Source organism: Dendrobium catenatum, unplaced genomic scaffold (assembly GCF_001605985.2).
Source record: "Dendrobium catenatum unplaced genomic scaffold, ASM160598v2 fragScaff_scaffold_636, whole genome shotgun sequence".
In the NCBI taxonomy this organism is placed as follows: domain Eukaryota; kingdom Viridiplantae; phylum Streptophyta; class Magnoliopsida; order Asparagales; family Orchidaceae; genus Dendrobium; species Dendrobium catenatum.
The window spans coordinates 129,114-147,549 of NW_021319098.1; the positions used below are offsets into that span (position 1 = coordinate 129,114).

The following is an 18,436-nucleotide window of genomic DNA, read 5'->3' on the forward strand; positions in this document are numbered from 1 at the left end:
AGTAGTTTTTTAACACAAAAAAATTACTTTTTGTGTGGCAATTGTATCATGAATAATCCAATAATAAGGTATGGAGTTTAATCTCAAAGTGTTAGATTAGTATGCTATGAAGCACTTTTTTAAGTTCATTGATACTTACCAAACAAACAAACAAACAAAAAATCTGATAAGTCTCCCCTGATGCTCATTAAGAATTGTTTGGCTGGAACCTCACACCAATGTTTAAAGGTCGAAAATGATATAGAAAAACACCTTGATATCATCGTTGAAGTTTATCAAATGATGGATAATGCATCAACTTAGGAATCTTATGAAGTCGTCCGCAAAAAATTATTCTATGCGGATGCCGAACGCCATCTGAAGACCAACCAGAATGCGTCACTTCAGTACCGCGGCTCGGTACTGCTTGGTACCGCGGCTCGATACCGCTCAATACCGCGTTCGGTATTGCTGACGTGACACATTCTGGTTAGTCTTCAGATGCAGAACTGTATTCAGCGTCCACACAAAATAATTTATCACCGTTATGAGGTTCTAAATAACACCAAGCTCATAGGGCCATGAATTTGTTCAAAGACATGCAATTGATTACGCTAATTTTGCTGGTAAAATAATATCAAATATTCAAATGTGTATGTGCGGGTATATGATAAAACCAACTCAGAGCTAAAATAATTAAAAAAAAAAATATGGGTCATAACTCATCTTCTCCTTTTCAGTTATATTTGTTGAATATTAAAATAATGGAAATTCATTTTTTTTAATAAAAATAAACTTAAGGAGTTATAGTTGATTGTTGAACGATTAAGAATCATGAGATTGTTCTTATTTTAACTCATGATTTCCTTACCTTTCTTTCTTATCAGTTTCAAGTCCACCACTTCTTTTCCACTAGAAATCTTCATCCCTTCCCTCATTTCACTCCAAATCCTATGATCTGATGATGGCTTGGCTTGAAATTTTAATTATCACTATATGTGCCTTAAATTTTGTTTGGAACAACTTTCTTATTTTTTTCTAAATAAGCTTTTTAATAAAAAAATTTAATTCAAAATATATTTATATTAAAAAACTACTTTTAAAAATAATAAAAAAAGCTATTCCAGACAAAACCTTAAACTCATTATAATTATTCTAAAATTATTTCTATACATGAATAATTTGTGTTCAAATCATCAAAAAGGACCAAAAATTATATCAAAATATTCTAAGCCATATTTTTGTTATATCGGAGGCTCATTTCAGTATGTTTAAAAAAAATTCTTTATTATATTATTCTTTAGGTAATTTCTTCTCCTCCATCTATTTTTTACTCTTTATTACAATAATTTGTAGGCAATTGCCCACACCAAATAGTAAATAGAATTCATCATTTTATTTATTAATTTGAATTCCAAAAATATCCTTACAACCAAAAGTTGTTTAGGTGGTGCTACCCTCAGAAACCCCCGTAGGGGCGCTGTCCCTTGACCCTCGACCTGACCGGGACCCGCCACTTGCAGTAAGATAATCCAAAAAATATATAAAGCATTGGATAAATACCACCAATGTCTCAAAATTGAACAACATTTCACTTAAATATCTAATTTTTATATCAATATGACTTTTCAGCTATCTTATGAGGACAAAGCCCAAGGTCACATATGAATATATTTTTTTCAAACATTGAGAAATAATTTCACTTCACCTTTAGTATGAACTAAACATTAAGAAATTACTTGCATGTAAAAGATCAAAAGCTTCAGCTTAACCACAGCCCAGCAGCTCCAGCCTGATCATGAAGCCAGTTAAAGCTTTTGAATATTCAAGATAAATTTAACCAGAACTCAAACAGTTTGAGTTCAAAATTCTATACCACAATTTGCAGGACGCATCAAATATATAATCTTATATAAAACTAACAAAAGATTAGTTAAATTTAGCAAAGAATCTAAACCAACATGACATAAACAACAAAAAATGAGGTTAACATGCAAGTTTCATAGCTATTAAAAATGTTTCAAGATTCAAGTTTTTGATCCATATACACAAAATCCTTCATAGCAGAATACCCAAACCCAGTTAGGCCTACTTACATGAAATTGAGCCTGTGAATCCATACCACTTCATCTTTAACTACCTGGAAGGAGGAACTGGTTCTCCAAAAAGGATATTAGCAACTGAAGAAGGAAACCAGGCTGAATTGCTTCCATTCTGACCATCCTGAATCTTCTTCTCTTGCTGTCTCCTTGGTGGTTCACCAAGCAAAACTTTCACTTCTTTCTTCATCCCTGGCCTGCTTCTCACTCTACGCCCGACGAAAATTCCGAGCTTGAGTGCAGTGAGCAAACCCAGAGCAATAACTAAAGGCCTAACAGCCCAGTGATAATCCTCAAGGTGTTGGTATTTCTTCACAGCACCATCGCAGTTCGCAAAACAGACCACTTCGACCTCCGAAGGATCCGCGAGGAAGTCGGGAGCTTCTCCAAAGCTTAATCTGCCAGGAAATCTCAGCACAAGGCAGCCATTTGGAAGAATTTGCATGATTCTTCCAGTTGCCCATATGCCTCCTTTATTCTTAGGCCAATCAAACCTCGGATTTGATATATTTGATTTTATTCTAATAAATTGGCCTATGCAGTAGGATGCTGCCATTTGAAGCTCAGTGTGATCACCTTCCCAAAGTGTTTCCATTCCAGTGAAAGCCACAGCTACCCTCCCATTGCGATCGATCTTATGCAAAATACCAATAGGAGAATGCTTCAAATCTTCTTTGCTGCTTATTCGCACCCAGTCCCCAGAAGCAAAGCCATGAGTCACTCTCTCCACCATGGAAGTATGAACCCTAAGAGGGTTATGGAACCTATGGACTCTGACAAGAATAAAACCATTGCGATCACCTTTGGTTTCAATTCCCACAACAATTCCTTCGGATATGGCCATGTTTGCCTGTTGGCATGAGTTTTTGGGTTTCCTTGAACGGACGATATCCCCAACTTGAAGAACGTCTTTTGAGAGAGACCAATCAGTGTAACTTGAATGGCGTGATTTGTTTGACAGAGCCTTTGTGGAATCGCTCCAGATTTCATCTTTATACACATCCCTGCATCTGCAGGTAAGTGTAGAAAATTATCATAAAAAAGCTGTATCTTGGTTAACATTATAAAAAGATTAGAAACAAGAAAATATAAGACAGGAATGAGAATTTAATTAACTTGGGAATTCTACAGGATTAAGCAAGCAGTTCACTGTTCAAAAAATGGAAATTGAATTTTTTCTTTTTTAACTGAAAGAAGAACTTACTAGTGCTGAACAAAAAGTCACACCTCCCAAATTTTCAATTTCCTGGTTTAAAAAGATGATTTCAGGAAAGAAGTCATCTAAATCGATAATTGTAAGAAAGCTACCTAGTTTCCCTGTTGAAGCACATGAGAAATTGAAAAAAGAAAAATCTAGCCAATAAATTTGAGGCATGAGGAGCGAAAACTGGCAGAAATAATCGAGACAAAAAAAACTACAAGAATATTAGTCATGTTTGCTGGTACCACAAAGCCATTTAAGGATACTATGAGGCATAACACTCTTAGTATATACTAATCTCAAGATTATATGCAGAGCTTCCATCAAAGGATATGTAAACTAAATTTTTAGCACACTACTACAAGTGAAATAAACATCATGCAATTAAGAAAATTTGATGAGGACATCGGAGATCAACGGCTACGATCTTGAGCTATTTATGTGAAATAAACATCATGCAATTAAGAAAATTCCTTTGAAAAATTGCATGATTAAAAAAAAAAGATTTATCATCATTATCATTGGTAGTAGAATAAATATCAATTCTATGTCACCCATCTAGAGTGCTTCTATGATACCCAACAACAACAACAATAACCTCAAGATTTTCTCCAAATACGTGGGGTCGGCTACATAAATCCTTTTTCTCCATCGTGTTTTGTTAAGAGTCAAATTCTCATTTAAATCTAATAAAGAAATGTCATTTCCAATATTTTATAACCAAGTCTTTTTAGGTCTACCTCAACCTTTCTTAACATAAGCCTTCTATGATAACCAACTAAGTATTAAAAAAAAAAACTAATTGAATCCAAAAGTGGGGAAGTATTGAAGTAAAGTTCATGTTTATGGGCATCAAAGTTCCCATAAGCAATGTAATTAGATGTTTCAGACTTTATTTACCCAAAACTCTTATCTATTGAGATATTGTTTGCCTCATAATATTTCCCCCTTATGCAACTTTTTAGAAAGTCATCGATCCCGAAAGTATTCCATCAAAATCATATTGAATTTTTCAATTTCTAATGATATTACAATCATTAACAAAAAATCTTGATGTTTGTGAGTTCATTATAATCTGGTTGAAGGATTTCAGAATCTTCTAGTTCAGCTTTTTCTAGTCGAAGAGTTCAGCTTTCTAGTTAGTGATGTTTACACATCTCAAAATCATTCAGAAGGCAAACATGATTCTAGGTGGTGAACCTTATAGGCTCATAAAGTGGCTGCCACCATGTAGTATTTTGTCCCAATATAAGACCAAGAGGTGGCTTTGTATGACTCTTAGTTCTAATTTTTTGGGCTTGTGTAATATTTGTAATTGTCACCACTAAAAAAATTATCCACTTTGTCAACCGCCTCATAATTTTGTCTATTTGGTATAACTTCTCAAAAGGCCACAAATCTCACGACTACTCAATTACAAGCACACTTAGTCGTAGAGTTCCCAAAGTAAATTCATTTATTACAACAAAAGGCATCTTGCATATTATGCCCTCCTAAGTCTTTACTTATATAGCATTTTCCTCCCCTCTGATGTGGGATTTGGTTCATTCATGTCTCCCATGTATTTTAGAAGCTTGTCATCATAGAAACCTGTTAGGATCGTTCCTTGTCAAGGCTTCAACCATGACACTCACTCTAATATAACCACCTTCCAATTCAGGATTCAATAGATCCACTAGCTTCTGCTAGATTCATCCTCAAACAACATATCATACTAAGGAGGTTATACTCTAGTAAAAATTGTAATGCCTCAAGCCAGACTATACTTGTTTGCTTTAGCCTAGTTCGTCTAATATCATAGTGAACCCCGTGATTTTATCTTTTTTCATGTAACTTCTCAGAAATCACCCATCCGAGTCGTGATTCATAACAAACATCTTTAATTGTGTGGTTCTCACAAGAAATTCACTCATTACATCAGAACATATTGTGCATATTATGGTCAAAATATTTTCTCTCATAGCTCAATATCAATTCCTCCTCTTTTGGTGAGATTTGGTTGATTATCACCCTCTTTTTCTCCTAGAAGTTTATCATCATATAAGCCTGTCAGAAGTCGTTCATTGTCTGGGTGTTAATCCACGACCTCTTCGGACTGCCATTTTCATATTCAAGACATCACATGAAAAATTTGGACAATTTTTTTATCTGTAACACCTTGATTTCTTAACAGTCGAGGTAGTATTTAATTTGTCCTAATGGGCTCACTATCTTGGTCATTTGGTGTAACTTTCAAGAAGATCACTCATCCTAAGAGTGCTCCATCACAAGCATGCTTGGTTTTGAAATTCCCAATAAAACTCTAGCAATTGCATCAAAAGATAGATCAATGTTTAAGAGTTCAATTTTTTCTACTTAAATGACTAACATCTTTGTCAATAGTCATCACATAACACAAAATCATACACTTGAAAGATAGGATTCTAGAGTGACTCTTAAGGGTTTTAAGAGGTGGCTACCATAATGTAGCACTTCGTCCTAAAATGGGTTTAGCAAATGACTCCTATCAAATAGCACTTTATCCTGTGCGATACTCGGTTCTGATATTTTGGTCAATGTATTTCTTTTATACCATTCATAACAATTCTAATTCTTTTCTATCGAGATATGATCAGCCTTGGCCCAACCTCCTGATTTTATCTCCTTGATATAATTTCCTGGAATGTCACTATCCCAAGAGTCCTCTATTACAAGCAAGTTTAACATTGGAATTCCAATCGTTATACCAATAAGATCTGCTTCTACTTAAGCAGCTTCACAATCTGCATACCAAAAAAAAAAAGCTGAACTGATTGTTTAGTCATTTCTTGGTACTCTTCAATTGTTACATAAAGAATTTTCTAATTTGCGCCATGTGTACTAGATAATGATCTATAAAATTTATAAATACAAAATTTGGCACATTATTAGACTGGAAAACAATAAATGCTTGGTAATTGAAATTCAAACAAATCACTTCTGGAAAACAATAAATGCTTGGCAATTGAAATTCAAACAAACCACTTCAAATCTACAGTGGAGAGTGACTTAAACTCCTGGTGGAACATAAGATAATCAAAACATAGGGAAAAGTTAGACGCCAATAAAATTAGGATTACATAGGATTAGAGGCCCCTTGCGTATTTTATGCTGAAAAATATGTGAAACTAGAAAGAAAAACATAGGAAAAGACAGACAAGTTATATTGTATTAATTTGTGGGTGGAACAACAAAGAACTCAATGAGAATCGTGTTGGACATGACATAAATAAAATATATAATTAATATCAGACGGAATTGCAAAATATCAATAATAGAAATTGTGCTAGGAGTAGAAACTGTAGCATCTATTGCAAGCTGCTTTGTTTGGGTATGTACAATGAATAATAAAAGATACTAATAAAATGATGAAACAGAATTTACATAAGAGGAATTAGAAATAAAAAGGAGTAAACTAAAGGATATTTAATTAAAATTCACGCAAACAAAAAACATAAATAAACAAAGTTTAACATGTAACACTCAATGGGATAAAGGTTAATGCGATGAAGATGATGACACAGACATTCGGTTACAACTAATTTTATAAATCAGAAATTTATTTCATTTAATGGTGGACTTTCTTACCACAAGCTTAGCTTTTGATAAACCGCAGACTACACACAATAAAAATTTAAACATAGAACTAAGAGCGGTGAATACAACACTTACTTGAATGGCTTCACAGGTAAGCTAAAATTATTGGGGAAAAAAAAATAAATACTTAACAGTTACCTTTTAAAGGCATCCAGTATATCAGTCATTAGAGGACGATTTCTGAGGTCATATTCAAAGCATCCATAAAGAACATTTTTAATCTCAGGAGGTAATCCACTTGGAATATTTGGCTTCACTTGCTTTTTAACAACCAAGTTATATATTTCATCAGCAGATTTACCTTGCCAAGGCTGATATCCACTCAACATTTCCACAATGCTACATCCCAAACCCCATGAATCAGTCTCGAAGGAAACTGGACCCCTTATGCTTGGTTGCCACTGTTCAGGAGCCAAGTAGTGTGGAATTCCGGGCCTCCGTACAAGATCCGAAATTGGTAACGAGATTTCAATAAGTAAGAATGGAATTCCAAATTCACCTATGATTGCATGGTCATTTCCATCAAGAAGAAAGTTACAAGGTTTAAGATTAAGAACCAATATTCCTCTGGAGTGGATTTCAGATATGCCCTGAGCAAGCTCAACACCATACCTTTAATAGAAATAGGATTAGTAAAAACAAGAGCATGAAGCTCTAGTAAATACAGGATCTGGGGAGAGATTATTTTATGCAGACTCATTATCTCTACATTTGTAGAGGTAGTTTACATGACTCAAACTTAGGATCACCCTCAATAGAAATAGAATGAGTAGAATGCATAAATTGACCATGAAAATTCTTGATTAAGAAATGTTTACGATAAGCACCTTAGAACATTTGGTAGTGAAAGCTTTCCGCCTTTAGCAAGAGCTATCTTATCACCAATAGATCCCTCATGGAACTTCATAACAATGCAGACCTGATAAAAAAAGGCAAGCCACATTCACGAGTTTTCTTCGATCATTATCAAGTTCCTTTATCAAAAGGATATGCTATGTAGATAATAATCATAGCAAAATCCACTAATAAATAAACCAGCATACCCTTCCATTCAGAATTGAAATACCATGTAGAAGGCAAACATTTTCTAATCCTTGACACTTGGAGAATATAGTCTCAAACTTGCTGATAAATAATTGAATAAAATCATCTTTAATAGGATACAACATCTTCACAGCAACTTCATGAAATCGATCATAATCTTCAGAGCAGTGATGATGGGCTGCAAGCCAAACATCACCAAAAGGACCTCGTCCTATACGGTGCCCAAGCTTTAGCATATCTGGATTGATCCAAGGGCTGATCTGATCCGACTTTAACATAACAGGCTTTAGATGATCTGGATCACCCTCAAATAGCATGTACTCGAATGATTCGGATGACTCAGAAACCGAAAATTGTCCAGCCATTGCCCTCTTTGGTGAAGAAGCAATGTTAAAACAATCATTAAAGCACCAATTGTCCATAGTCAGAAAAGCAACTTATATGTAGTTCTTTTAAATAAAACTTGGAAAAAAATAGTGGCAAGCAAAACATGTAAAATGTAAAATCAATTAAAAAAAAAACACAACTAAGAGTGCACAAATTTAAATAGTTCAGTGGAATCCACCTATATCCACGGCTAGATAGAGATCGAATCATTCATAAATTTTTGAAGTGGTACAAGAAGAGAATATATATAGTTCATATAAATATAAAGATAAGAATAGAAATATCATTTAATTTATATCAACGAATGAGAGGGAATATAACCATTTGCAACAAAGATAAGAGCAAGATATAAAGAAGATGTTGTTGCTACAATTACTCTCTACCTTTCTAGGAAACCAAATAAAAGATTCTCATACTATGGTCGAAAGTTTCTCCCTTTATGAAACAAAGACAAACAGTGCCTCCATGAAGAAGTGGAAGACCTCCCTCTTGCAAGCATCTAAGTAATTCATCCCTTTGTTCTCTCGGTTAGCAACCCCTTTCCCTTTTTTCATTCCTCTTTTCTTTATATGATTGTCATTGCGTGGGATGCCAAACCCTTCCCTCCTAAGACTATTTATAGCGACTAAAAAAATTTCTAGAATTAGTTATAAGCCATCTTAAAATTGATAGTATGATATCTTCAAGATTTTTATATTAATACTAGTCTCCAAAATCTTCTCACAGCCTACAAAATGGAATAGTTAAATATCTGCATTTAAAACGGAGATCCATCCATATCTTAAGACAATTTTATCAAGAGGAAATTTGGCTTCATAGATACAACAATTTGGTCACCTTTTTCTCCAATATATATGTTTTGATTCTACAAGCCTATTGCCAAAAAAAAAAAAAGATGACAATTCGTAAGTCAAGTCGTTGTACTGATGCAAGCAAAAAATTAGAATAACTCTTATTTTTTGCAAGCAAGAGAGACAACTTCCTAGGATATAAAAAAAATTACATGAAATACTCAAACTACAACATAAAATGACACTTAAACCAAAAACAACTTCACTTTTATAAAATAAAAGGACTACAAACTTTGATGCTTACAAACGACACAAACAAACTTATATAATAAAAACCTAAACTTGCATTTCATTTGCTTTGAGAAGAATGATACAAGTGGCGTCGAGGTTGCGGAGAGAGGAAGGTGATTAGAAGCCGAGACGAAGAAGGCATAACTCGCAAGTTATCCTAGAAGAAGGAGAAGGGAATACATAGCTCGCAAGCTATCAAACAAAACCCAAAAGTTTTCTTCCAAAAATTATCACCATAAACTCTCTTTATCTTTTTTATATCCTACGAAGTTGTCTCTCTTGCTTGCAAAAAATTAGAGTCTTTCTAATTTTTTGCTTACATCAATTTGGTATCAGAGCATGGTTATCATGTGTGTCTTGGTGTCATGTATGTGAGTGTCAAGTGAGTTTTAAGTTTTGTTAAGTCTTCTTTTCTTTGTTTAGAAAAAAATGAAAAATCACAAAAAGATTGAATCAATCGTGGAAGAAAGTAATCCAGAAGCTTCTAAAGTCCAAGTACCAATGGATAGATGGGCTCCATCAGAAGGTGATTCAACAGATCTCCTACATAATAAACTATACAAGCTACAGATGAGGATGCATATGTGTACGGAGCAATATTTGAAGAAAAAGAAATTTCTACAAGATCAATTCAAATAAGAACGAGAAGAAATTTTGAAAAGGTATGAAACAAAAAATTCAAGAGATTGATGCACCTCCTTTGCCTTGTCGGAAGAAACCTAAAGCAATCTCATCAGGTGATGAGATTTTTCAACCGGAGGAGAATTGATGTAGGGAAGGGGGGTCAAAATAAGTTGAGTTGATATTTTTGTAAGCTTCTACTGAAGTTCAGCTCATTAATGGTTCTCTACTTAAGTTCAGCTCATTATATTGTTTAGTTAGCTTTTTTAGCTCATTAAAGTTGAGGCCCAGGTTCTTCCCCCTTTGGTTTCCTATTACTCTTTCCCTTCTTGTGTCTCTTCATTTTTTCCATTGTGTTGTTCCCGTGGCTGATTGCTGGGTGCTGGTTCCGGTTCCCTATGTTGCCTTCTCGGTTTTCTCCCTGGATGCTTTCCCGTGTCTGCCTTTACCCGATTCCTGTGCTGCCTTTTGGTGCTGTTCTGCTCCCCTGGCTGTTGTTCTGTGACTGTTTTTTCCTAGTTTCTGTGTGGCATTTTGGGAGTTGTTTTGGATTAATTGCAAGGCTGTTTGGGAGCTGTTTTGGATTAATTGCAAGGCTGTTTGGGTGCTGTTTTGGACTGGTTTATGGACAGAAATCTAGACTGAACTTTTGGACTTCCATTTCCCCCTTTTAATAGGTTTAATTGGAGATAATTTAGACTGTTTGGCTGCCCTCTTTTCTCCTATAAATATAAGGTGTTTGGGCAAAGTTAACGAGAGTTTATGGTGATAATTTTTGAAAGAAAACCTTTGGGTTTTGTTTGATAGCTTGCGAGCTATGTATTCCCTTCTCCTTCTTCTAGGATAACTTGCGAGTTATGCCTTCTTCGTCTCGGCTTCTAATCTCCCTCTCCCCGCAAGTTCGACGCCACTTGTATCATTCTTCTCAAAGCAAATGAAAAGCAAGTTTAGGTTTTTATTATATAAGTTTGTTTGTATCGTTTGTAAGCGTCAAAATTTGTAAGTCCTTTTATATTATAAAAGTGAAGTTGTCTATTGTTTTTGGAGTATTTTGTGTTTCTTTTATTCCCTAGAAAGTTTCTTTTATTTGCTTGCAAAAATTTGGGGTTTTTTCAAATTTTTGCATGCATCAATTTGGAAAATCCCCTAATTTTGCAAGCTAATAAAAGAAAATTCCTAGGGAATAAAAGAAACACAAAATACTCCAAAAAGACACTTTTTATAATATAAAACGGCTCTTACAACTCTTGACGCTTACAAACGACGCTTACACACTTAAAATAAAGATCTAAAGTTGCATTTCCTTGCTTGAGAAGAATGATACAAGTGAAAGGAAACTTGCAGAGAGACGAAAGAGATAAGGAGCTGAGACGAAGGAGGAGAAGCTTGCAAGTTTTCCTAGAAGAAGAGAGGAATTGAACAAGCTCGCAAGCTTTTCCACGAAGAAACCCGCAGGTTTAGGCTCCAAAAACCAGTCACATAACTTACTAAAAACTCTCTTTTTTGCTTACAAAATGTCTTATATTTATAGGAGAGAAAGGGGAGCCAAACAACCACCTTCTACCTCCAACCAAACCAATCAGGTAAGGGGAAGAGGAAGGGCATCAGTTATCACAAAACAACTCCCAAAGATAGCACAAGAACTGAGTAGAAGAATCACGGGAAAGCAACCAGGGAGGAACCTGAAAAGCCATCATAGAAACCGGGTAAGAGAAGCCACGACAAAGCAGCCAGGGAGGAACCCGAAAAGCGAACACAGAAACCGGGTAAGAGAAGCCACGGGAAAGCAGCCAAGGCACAAACCGAGAGGCAACATGATGAGGTCATCGACAGACATTTTAGGCAGGTTTATCGGCGAAGGAATTGTAGATCGACGGCTACGATTGGGAGTTTATATTTCTGATGTGACATGTCATTTTATGTTATTTTTTTCTATGTCATTTGATGTATCTTTTATTTCGTGCACTAGTGACTACTTTGCCCTTACGAAGGCGTAGTGTTTGTTGTAGCCCAATGGGCATGTGAGTCTTTTATTTTCATGCTTTGAGACCTTTATATAGTGGTCTCCTCTTATTGTAATGTTAATGTTTGATGAATGAAATTTCTGAAATTTATCTTTGTCTTCTTGCTTGGGAGCTTGAGAGAAAGAGAGGAGGCCTAGGGGGGGCTCCACCCGAAACACCTAACAGCCCACTACGGTGAGCTCTTAGTTTTATCGTGTTTATTCGCTGTTTTTCCTTCCTCCCCACCCCGTTCCACTCACCCTAACCCGCCCCTCTTCCCCCTTCAATTTTCTCTGCAGCCGTCCCTCCCATCCCCTCCTGAACCGCCGAACTCCCCTACCCGACCCCCTCTTGCCGCCGGCTGGGCCAGCCGCCGGCCCCAGTACAGCCGCCGTCCCCTCCCCCTCATCCAGCAACCCGACCTCTCCCCTTCCCTGGCCAATCCCGCCGGATTCAAGGCTTGGAGGGATTTGAATTCAGCCATCAATTTCCTATTATTGCTTTCCTAATTTGCCCCCTTAAATTAGGGAGCTATTGATTGAGCATTACTTACCTAATTCAAATTCAAATTCCCTCCCACCTTCTTTGTAACTTCCCTAATTAATTAAAATTCTGAAATTAAAATCTCAGATTTTAATTAAATTCATGGGGCCCACCAATTAATCAAAATCCCTCTTTTCTTCTCTTGCTTGGCCGGCCATCCTCTCCTCACCTTTTCTCTCTCTACTTGGCATGGTTCTTTCTTCTCCGCTAAAGCCCCCAAGTGAACGAGTGAGAGGGTGCTCAAGGTGAAATTCTTCATTATTAATTGTGGGATTATTGTTATGAGCAATTAAGTAGATCTTTTATTTTGGATTGTTATGAATTGTTTGGTTATCTAAAAGCAAATCTTCGCCTAAGCGAGTTAATTACCTAGAATAATTTAAACCTTCATTTTATTGGTAATAAAATTTGTTTTGACAAGCTTTAAATAACTTTCAATTTTACTTTCCAAATACAATTCCTACATTGATTCACATCACAACAAGCATCCCAAAGCGAGAGACAGCAAGCAACCAAAGCTTGCCTACATCAATTCTCCTCCGGTTGAAATTGTTCATCTCCTGATGAAACTTGAGTTTGCTTTGAATCTTGTCCTGAGGCTTTCGAAGGCTGATTATATGAACTATGACTCATGACTAAAAAAAAAAAAAATTTAAAACTCTTATGACACCGAGACTCAAATAACAACACGACTCAATAACCTAGGATATACTAACTTGATATGATACCAAATTGATGCAAGCAAAAATTTGGAAAAACCCCAAATTTTTGCAAGCAAATAAAAGAAACTTCCTAGGGAATAAAAGAAACACAAAATACTCCAAAAACAATAGACAACTTCACTTTTATAATATAAAAGGACTTACAAACTTTGACGCTTACAAACGACACAAACAAACTTATATAATAAAAACCTAAACTTGCATCTCATTTGCTTTGAGAAGAATGATACAAGTGACGTCGAACTTGCAGAGAGAGGAAGGAGATTAAAAGCTGAGACGAAGAATGCATAACTCGCAAGTTATCCTAGAAGAAGGAGAAGGAAATATATAGCTCGCAAGCTATCAAACAAAACCCAAGGGTTTCTTCCAAAAATTATCACCATAAACTCTCTTTAACTTTGCCCAGACACCTTATATTTATAGGATAAAAGAGGGAAGCCAAACAGCCTCAATTATCTCTAATTAAACCTATTAAAAGGGGGAAATGGAAGTCCAAAAGTTCAGTCTAGATTTTTGTCCAGAAATAGTCCAAAACAGCATCCAAACAGCCTTGCAATTAATCCAAAACAGCTCCCAAACAGCCTTGCAATTAATCCAAAATAACTTCCAAAAAAGTCACACATAAACTAGGAAAAAACAGTCACGAAACAGCAGCCAGGGGAGGCAGAACATCACCAAAAAGGCAGCACAGGAACCGGGTAAAGGCATACACGGAAAAGTAGCCAGGGAGGAAACCGAGAAGGCAACCCAGGGAACCGGAACCAATACCCAGCAATCAGCCACAGGAATAGCACAAGGGAAAAAACGAGGAGGCACAAGAAGAGGAAGAGAAATAGGAAACCAAAAGGGGAAGAACTTGGACCTCAACTTTAATGAGCTAAAAAGCTAACTAAACAATATAATGAGCTGAGCTTAAGTATAGAACCATTAATGAGATGAACTTAAGTAGAAGCTTACAAAAATATCAACTCAACTTATTTTGACCCCCTCCTTGCCTACATCATGTACTTAGCTTAAATCTTTTCAAACAGCTTCAACTTAATTTTGAAAATATCTCCTCATGCACTTAAACATTTCAGACTATCATACCACTGACATCTTACTAACTCCACTCTCCTTTGATATCCAATATAGAAAACTTAAATCAGAAACTAAAGATGCCAATCTTTAAGGGGGAGGATGCGCATGGGTGAATTTACAAGGTTGAAAGAAATTTTGTCGTCATTGGGTTGACAAAGGAGGAGAGACTGGTGGCAGCGGGCATATGTTTGGAAAGGAAGGCTTTAGCTTGATATCAATGGAGAGACATGCGATGACCCATATGGAGTTGGAGGGAGTTCAAGGATTGTTTGATAGAACGTTTCCGAACCGGTAGGGAAGAAGACTTATATAAGCAATTCTTCACCTTGACACATGATGGCTTAGTGATAGAGTATCGGGAGAGGTTCGAGTACCTTGCTAACCATTGGACCGCCTTTCCGAGACAGTGCTAGAGGGGAACTTCATGAAGGGACTGACACCAGATATTCGGGCATCGATTAGATTAATGAGGCCTTGTGACTTGGGAGAGGCTGGAGCTAGCCCAATTAGTGGGGGATTAGAGGCACCGAGAGAGAGATAGGAGGCAGCAACTCAGGAGACTCGTACATGATGACCACCACCTTTTTGGCACCCAAGGAGCCGACATCGGGTACTCTTTGGGAAACACCAAAGAGAAGGCAGTAGTTAGAAGACCCGAAAATAACTTCAAGAAGCTCACAGAAATGAAGTTACAGGAAAAGAGGGCAAAGGGAAAAGAATACTGGGATTTCGGAAAGATAGAATTTTGAGTTGAACTATATTTCATGTTGTCTTATTATTGAGATATATTGATTTCACTTCATATCTTATGTTTTTTTATGTTTTATATTATTCACTCATTAGTATATAACAAATTTATCATTTTATATTTACGCAATATTTTGATTTTGAGGCTTACGCCTCAAAATGCCTTGAGGCTTACGTCTCGCCTCACGAATGAAAAACGCCTCAATACCCGACTATGCAATTTTAAACATTGGTAAGGAGAGGTATACACCAGGACACAGATGCAAGGATTGAACTCTTCAGGTTCTCACCGTTTGTGATGATGAGGAAGCTGAAGAGCGTGACATCTTTCCATCTTGCAGACAATGTGGGTCTTTGGGAGGCTGGTATTATTAGACCGGTCTCTGAACTGGTCCAACCAGTCCATACGGGACCAGCTCATGTAACAGAAGCGGACGCAGAAGAGCCACATGCTCCGTCTAATTGGCAGAAGTAATTGGGAAAGGTTTTATAGGGATTTAGGAGGGAAATTTCAAAGTAGGGGCTGTTTAGAGATTTTATTTTGAATCTTATGTATTAAGTAGTATGTTATGCTAGGGTTAGGGCATCATGAATTTGGCTGAAATTTGAGATCTCTCTTAGGTTTTGGGCTCTATCGGCATCTAGAGGATTGGGAGAGATAGGTCCTCTCAAATAGAGAATCAATTATATTTTGGTATTTCCATTTCCATTTCATCAAATAATACAAATGATCTACTGTTTTCCTAGTTTTGTGTGATTTTTTGTGGAAAATTCTCGCTGTTTCCAAAGATTGATAGGAATTACTTGAGATTTACAAGTGTTTCCTATTAGAAACTTTGTTAGGTGGAAATTGTCTGTCTACATAAGGTCATAGCTCTGATGTAACTCATAATTTTTAAATTTGATCCTGAGTTAAGAGCACTTTGATCCTTAAGTTAGTTTATCTCTTACTTAACTAATAGAGCATGCATTCAGGATTTATGTTTTTTCCAAATTTTAGTTAGTTATCAACATTTTAAGTTTTAAATTTAATGTTTAGACAACTTCAAATTGAAAAAAGGTAAGTTTATTTCATGATTAATCTTTTGAAAATTCTCAAGAAAATTTGCTAAACTATTTTTGATCAATTTGTTAAATTTTGTAGACAAGTTCCCCAAGTTTTGTTGGGAAAGTTCTTTGAGTCATTACAAAATAAGTTCCACAAGTCCTTGTGGCATGAGTTTCTCGAGTCCTTATGGATGAGTTACCCAAGAGAGTTTTGGTGTTTCCAACAAAATGATATTCATAATTCTTGCGTCAAATTCCTAAATCATATGCTCAATGCAAAAATGCTAAAAGTCATTAATTTTGTTTTTTAAAAAATAAGACAAGTGCATGATTGAGTATTTTTTAAAAAAAATTCAGTTTCAAGCAAGAAAAATCTACACAAATTTTTAGAACACTTCTCTTGATTAGATTTCACAATAGTTGTGCACGAGATCGTCCCATCTATTTGTATTTACTTGTGATAGGGATTGCTTGTTTCTTGCTTTTTCAGTATTGTTTTTCATAATGGCATCCGGGGTTGGAAACGACAAACCCTTTAATCTATCTAGGTTTTATCAGTTTCTTGACGAATATGCGATATGCCGACAATATCTATGTCATAAACATGATCCTAGTAGGAAATGCAACATTTCAAGGTTCTCAAGTGCGGTGTTCTACTACAACACATATAAGGAGGCATTTCATTAAATTAATTTCAAAGGCCCATTATTATGAAAATTAAGTATCTTTAAGAGACATCCCTCTACTTTTGATGGAAGGATATATGAATAGTTAGAGTTTAGCATGAATGATAGAAATCATAAGATTGCAATGAAAATAGGTTTAATCATATGGATGAAAAATTCTATATATTATAGTTTATGAATGAGGTAATCAAATCCACACTTAAAAGACATCTTAAATGAAGGAGTTGCTCGAGTCAAGCATTACAAGGAGGTACTGAGTTCCCTAAAGTCTTGTTAGACACTAAAATGAGATGCTGAGTGCCCTAGGAGGTGTCGAGTTTATTGGCTGAGTTAAATGGATAAGTTTAGGATCCTTGGTGACTTTAAGTCTGAGATGAGTTCAGTGTATTTGGCGACTTCAAGGCTGAGATGAGTTTAGGAATTAGGATCTATGGCAATTTCTACGCTTAAGATAATTTCAAGTCTCAACAAGTTCAAAGTCTTTAGTGACTTCAAGCCTAAGTCTTTTCAAGGCATTTGGCGACTTCAAGGTCTTTGGCAACTTCAAGCCCAACATGAGTGCAAGGTCTTGAGTTATTTCAAGTTTAAAATGAATTCAAGGTTGCATTCTAACTTAATTAACCTAACCCGATTGATCATGGATGTACATAATAACCAGCCACAAAAAAAATTATCACTCATCAGTTTTAATACACCTAACACCATAAGATTGCAGCAACATAGAATTCAAGATATTGAACAAAATAAAAGTATCTATATTGTATAACAAGCAAATTGCAGTAAAGATAGAATATAATAGAAACATGCTGATATCCAATCATGAAATCAAATTCCAAAAATGATAATAAGACAACAGCTTATGCCTAAAATTACAATGCAGATGTCTCACCCAAAATAACATGCAATAAACTTTTATTCGAATCAACAAAGGCATGTTTCTCAGAAAAAGTCCGCTTATGACTATTGTAGGATTCAATAAACTTAAGATACTTCCAGTCGAAAGCAGCAAAGACAAAATTCTCATACTAAGCTTATCAAGAACTCAGGAAAGCAATCTAATCTGGAGTTTTCTTTTCCTTCATCAAAAGAAAATATCGGTCTTACGACCCTAAATATTCAGAGAGTCAGAACCCTATTCTGTAATTTCCAGCACTCCACCAGATACCAGAACAAGAAAGCACAGAAGGAGAAAGGGAAAGTAGAATCCGCTGCACAATACTGATGGAATGAGCCTATTTATTCACCTTGAAGTCGTTTCTTGGCGAACTGTATTTCTCCAAGTGAAGTCGACGAATTTTTAATAAAATTAGGGTTAAGAACAACAGCGATGATCTTTTTCTACAAAACAGCTCAAATAAAGAAGAAAATAAGGAATTTGAGTTTCTTTTCAAAAGAGAAGCTGGCAAAGCGTGCTCGCGAACCAGGGAGAAGAGGCTAAAGAATATACAGATAGAAGCGGTGGCTGCGTGCCAGTATCTAGTTTCTCCCCGCGAGAAATTATGAAATTATTAGGTACGCAAAATAAATAAATAAAATTACATAAGTATCACTCTATTTACATATTTAACATTTAAAATTTT

At 35.8% G+C, this 18,436-nt stretch overlaps 1 protein-coding gene across 1 annotated transcript; it reads right to left on the reverse strand.

The window, feature by feature from the left end:
* Positions 1-1,960: 1,960 nt before the first annotated feature.
* Positions 1,961-18,359, reverse strand: LOC110110305 (E3 ubiquitin-protein ligase KEG). Its single transcript, XM_020841713.2, has 5 exons — positions 18,101-18,359; positions 7,938-8,309; positions 7,722-7,813; positions 7,033-7,506; positions 1,961-3,088 (listed from the first exon to the last, which is right to left on the reverse strand). Exons 2-5 carry the CDS (start codon positions 8,301-8,303, stop codon positions 2,116-2,118), a joined length of 1,905 nt encoding a protein of 634 aa, XP_020697372.1. The 5' UTR covers positions 8,304-8,309; positions 18,101-18,359; the 3' UTR covers positions 1,961-2,115.
* Between the last annotated feature and the right edge of the window lie 77 nt (positions 18,360-18,436).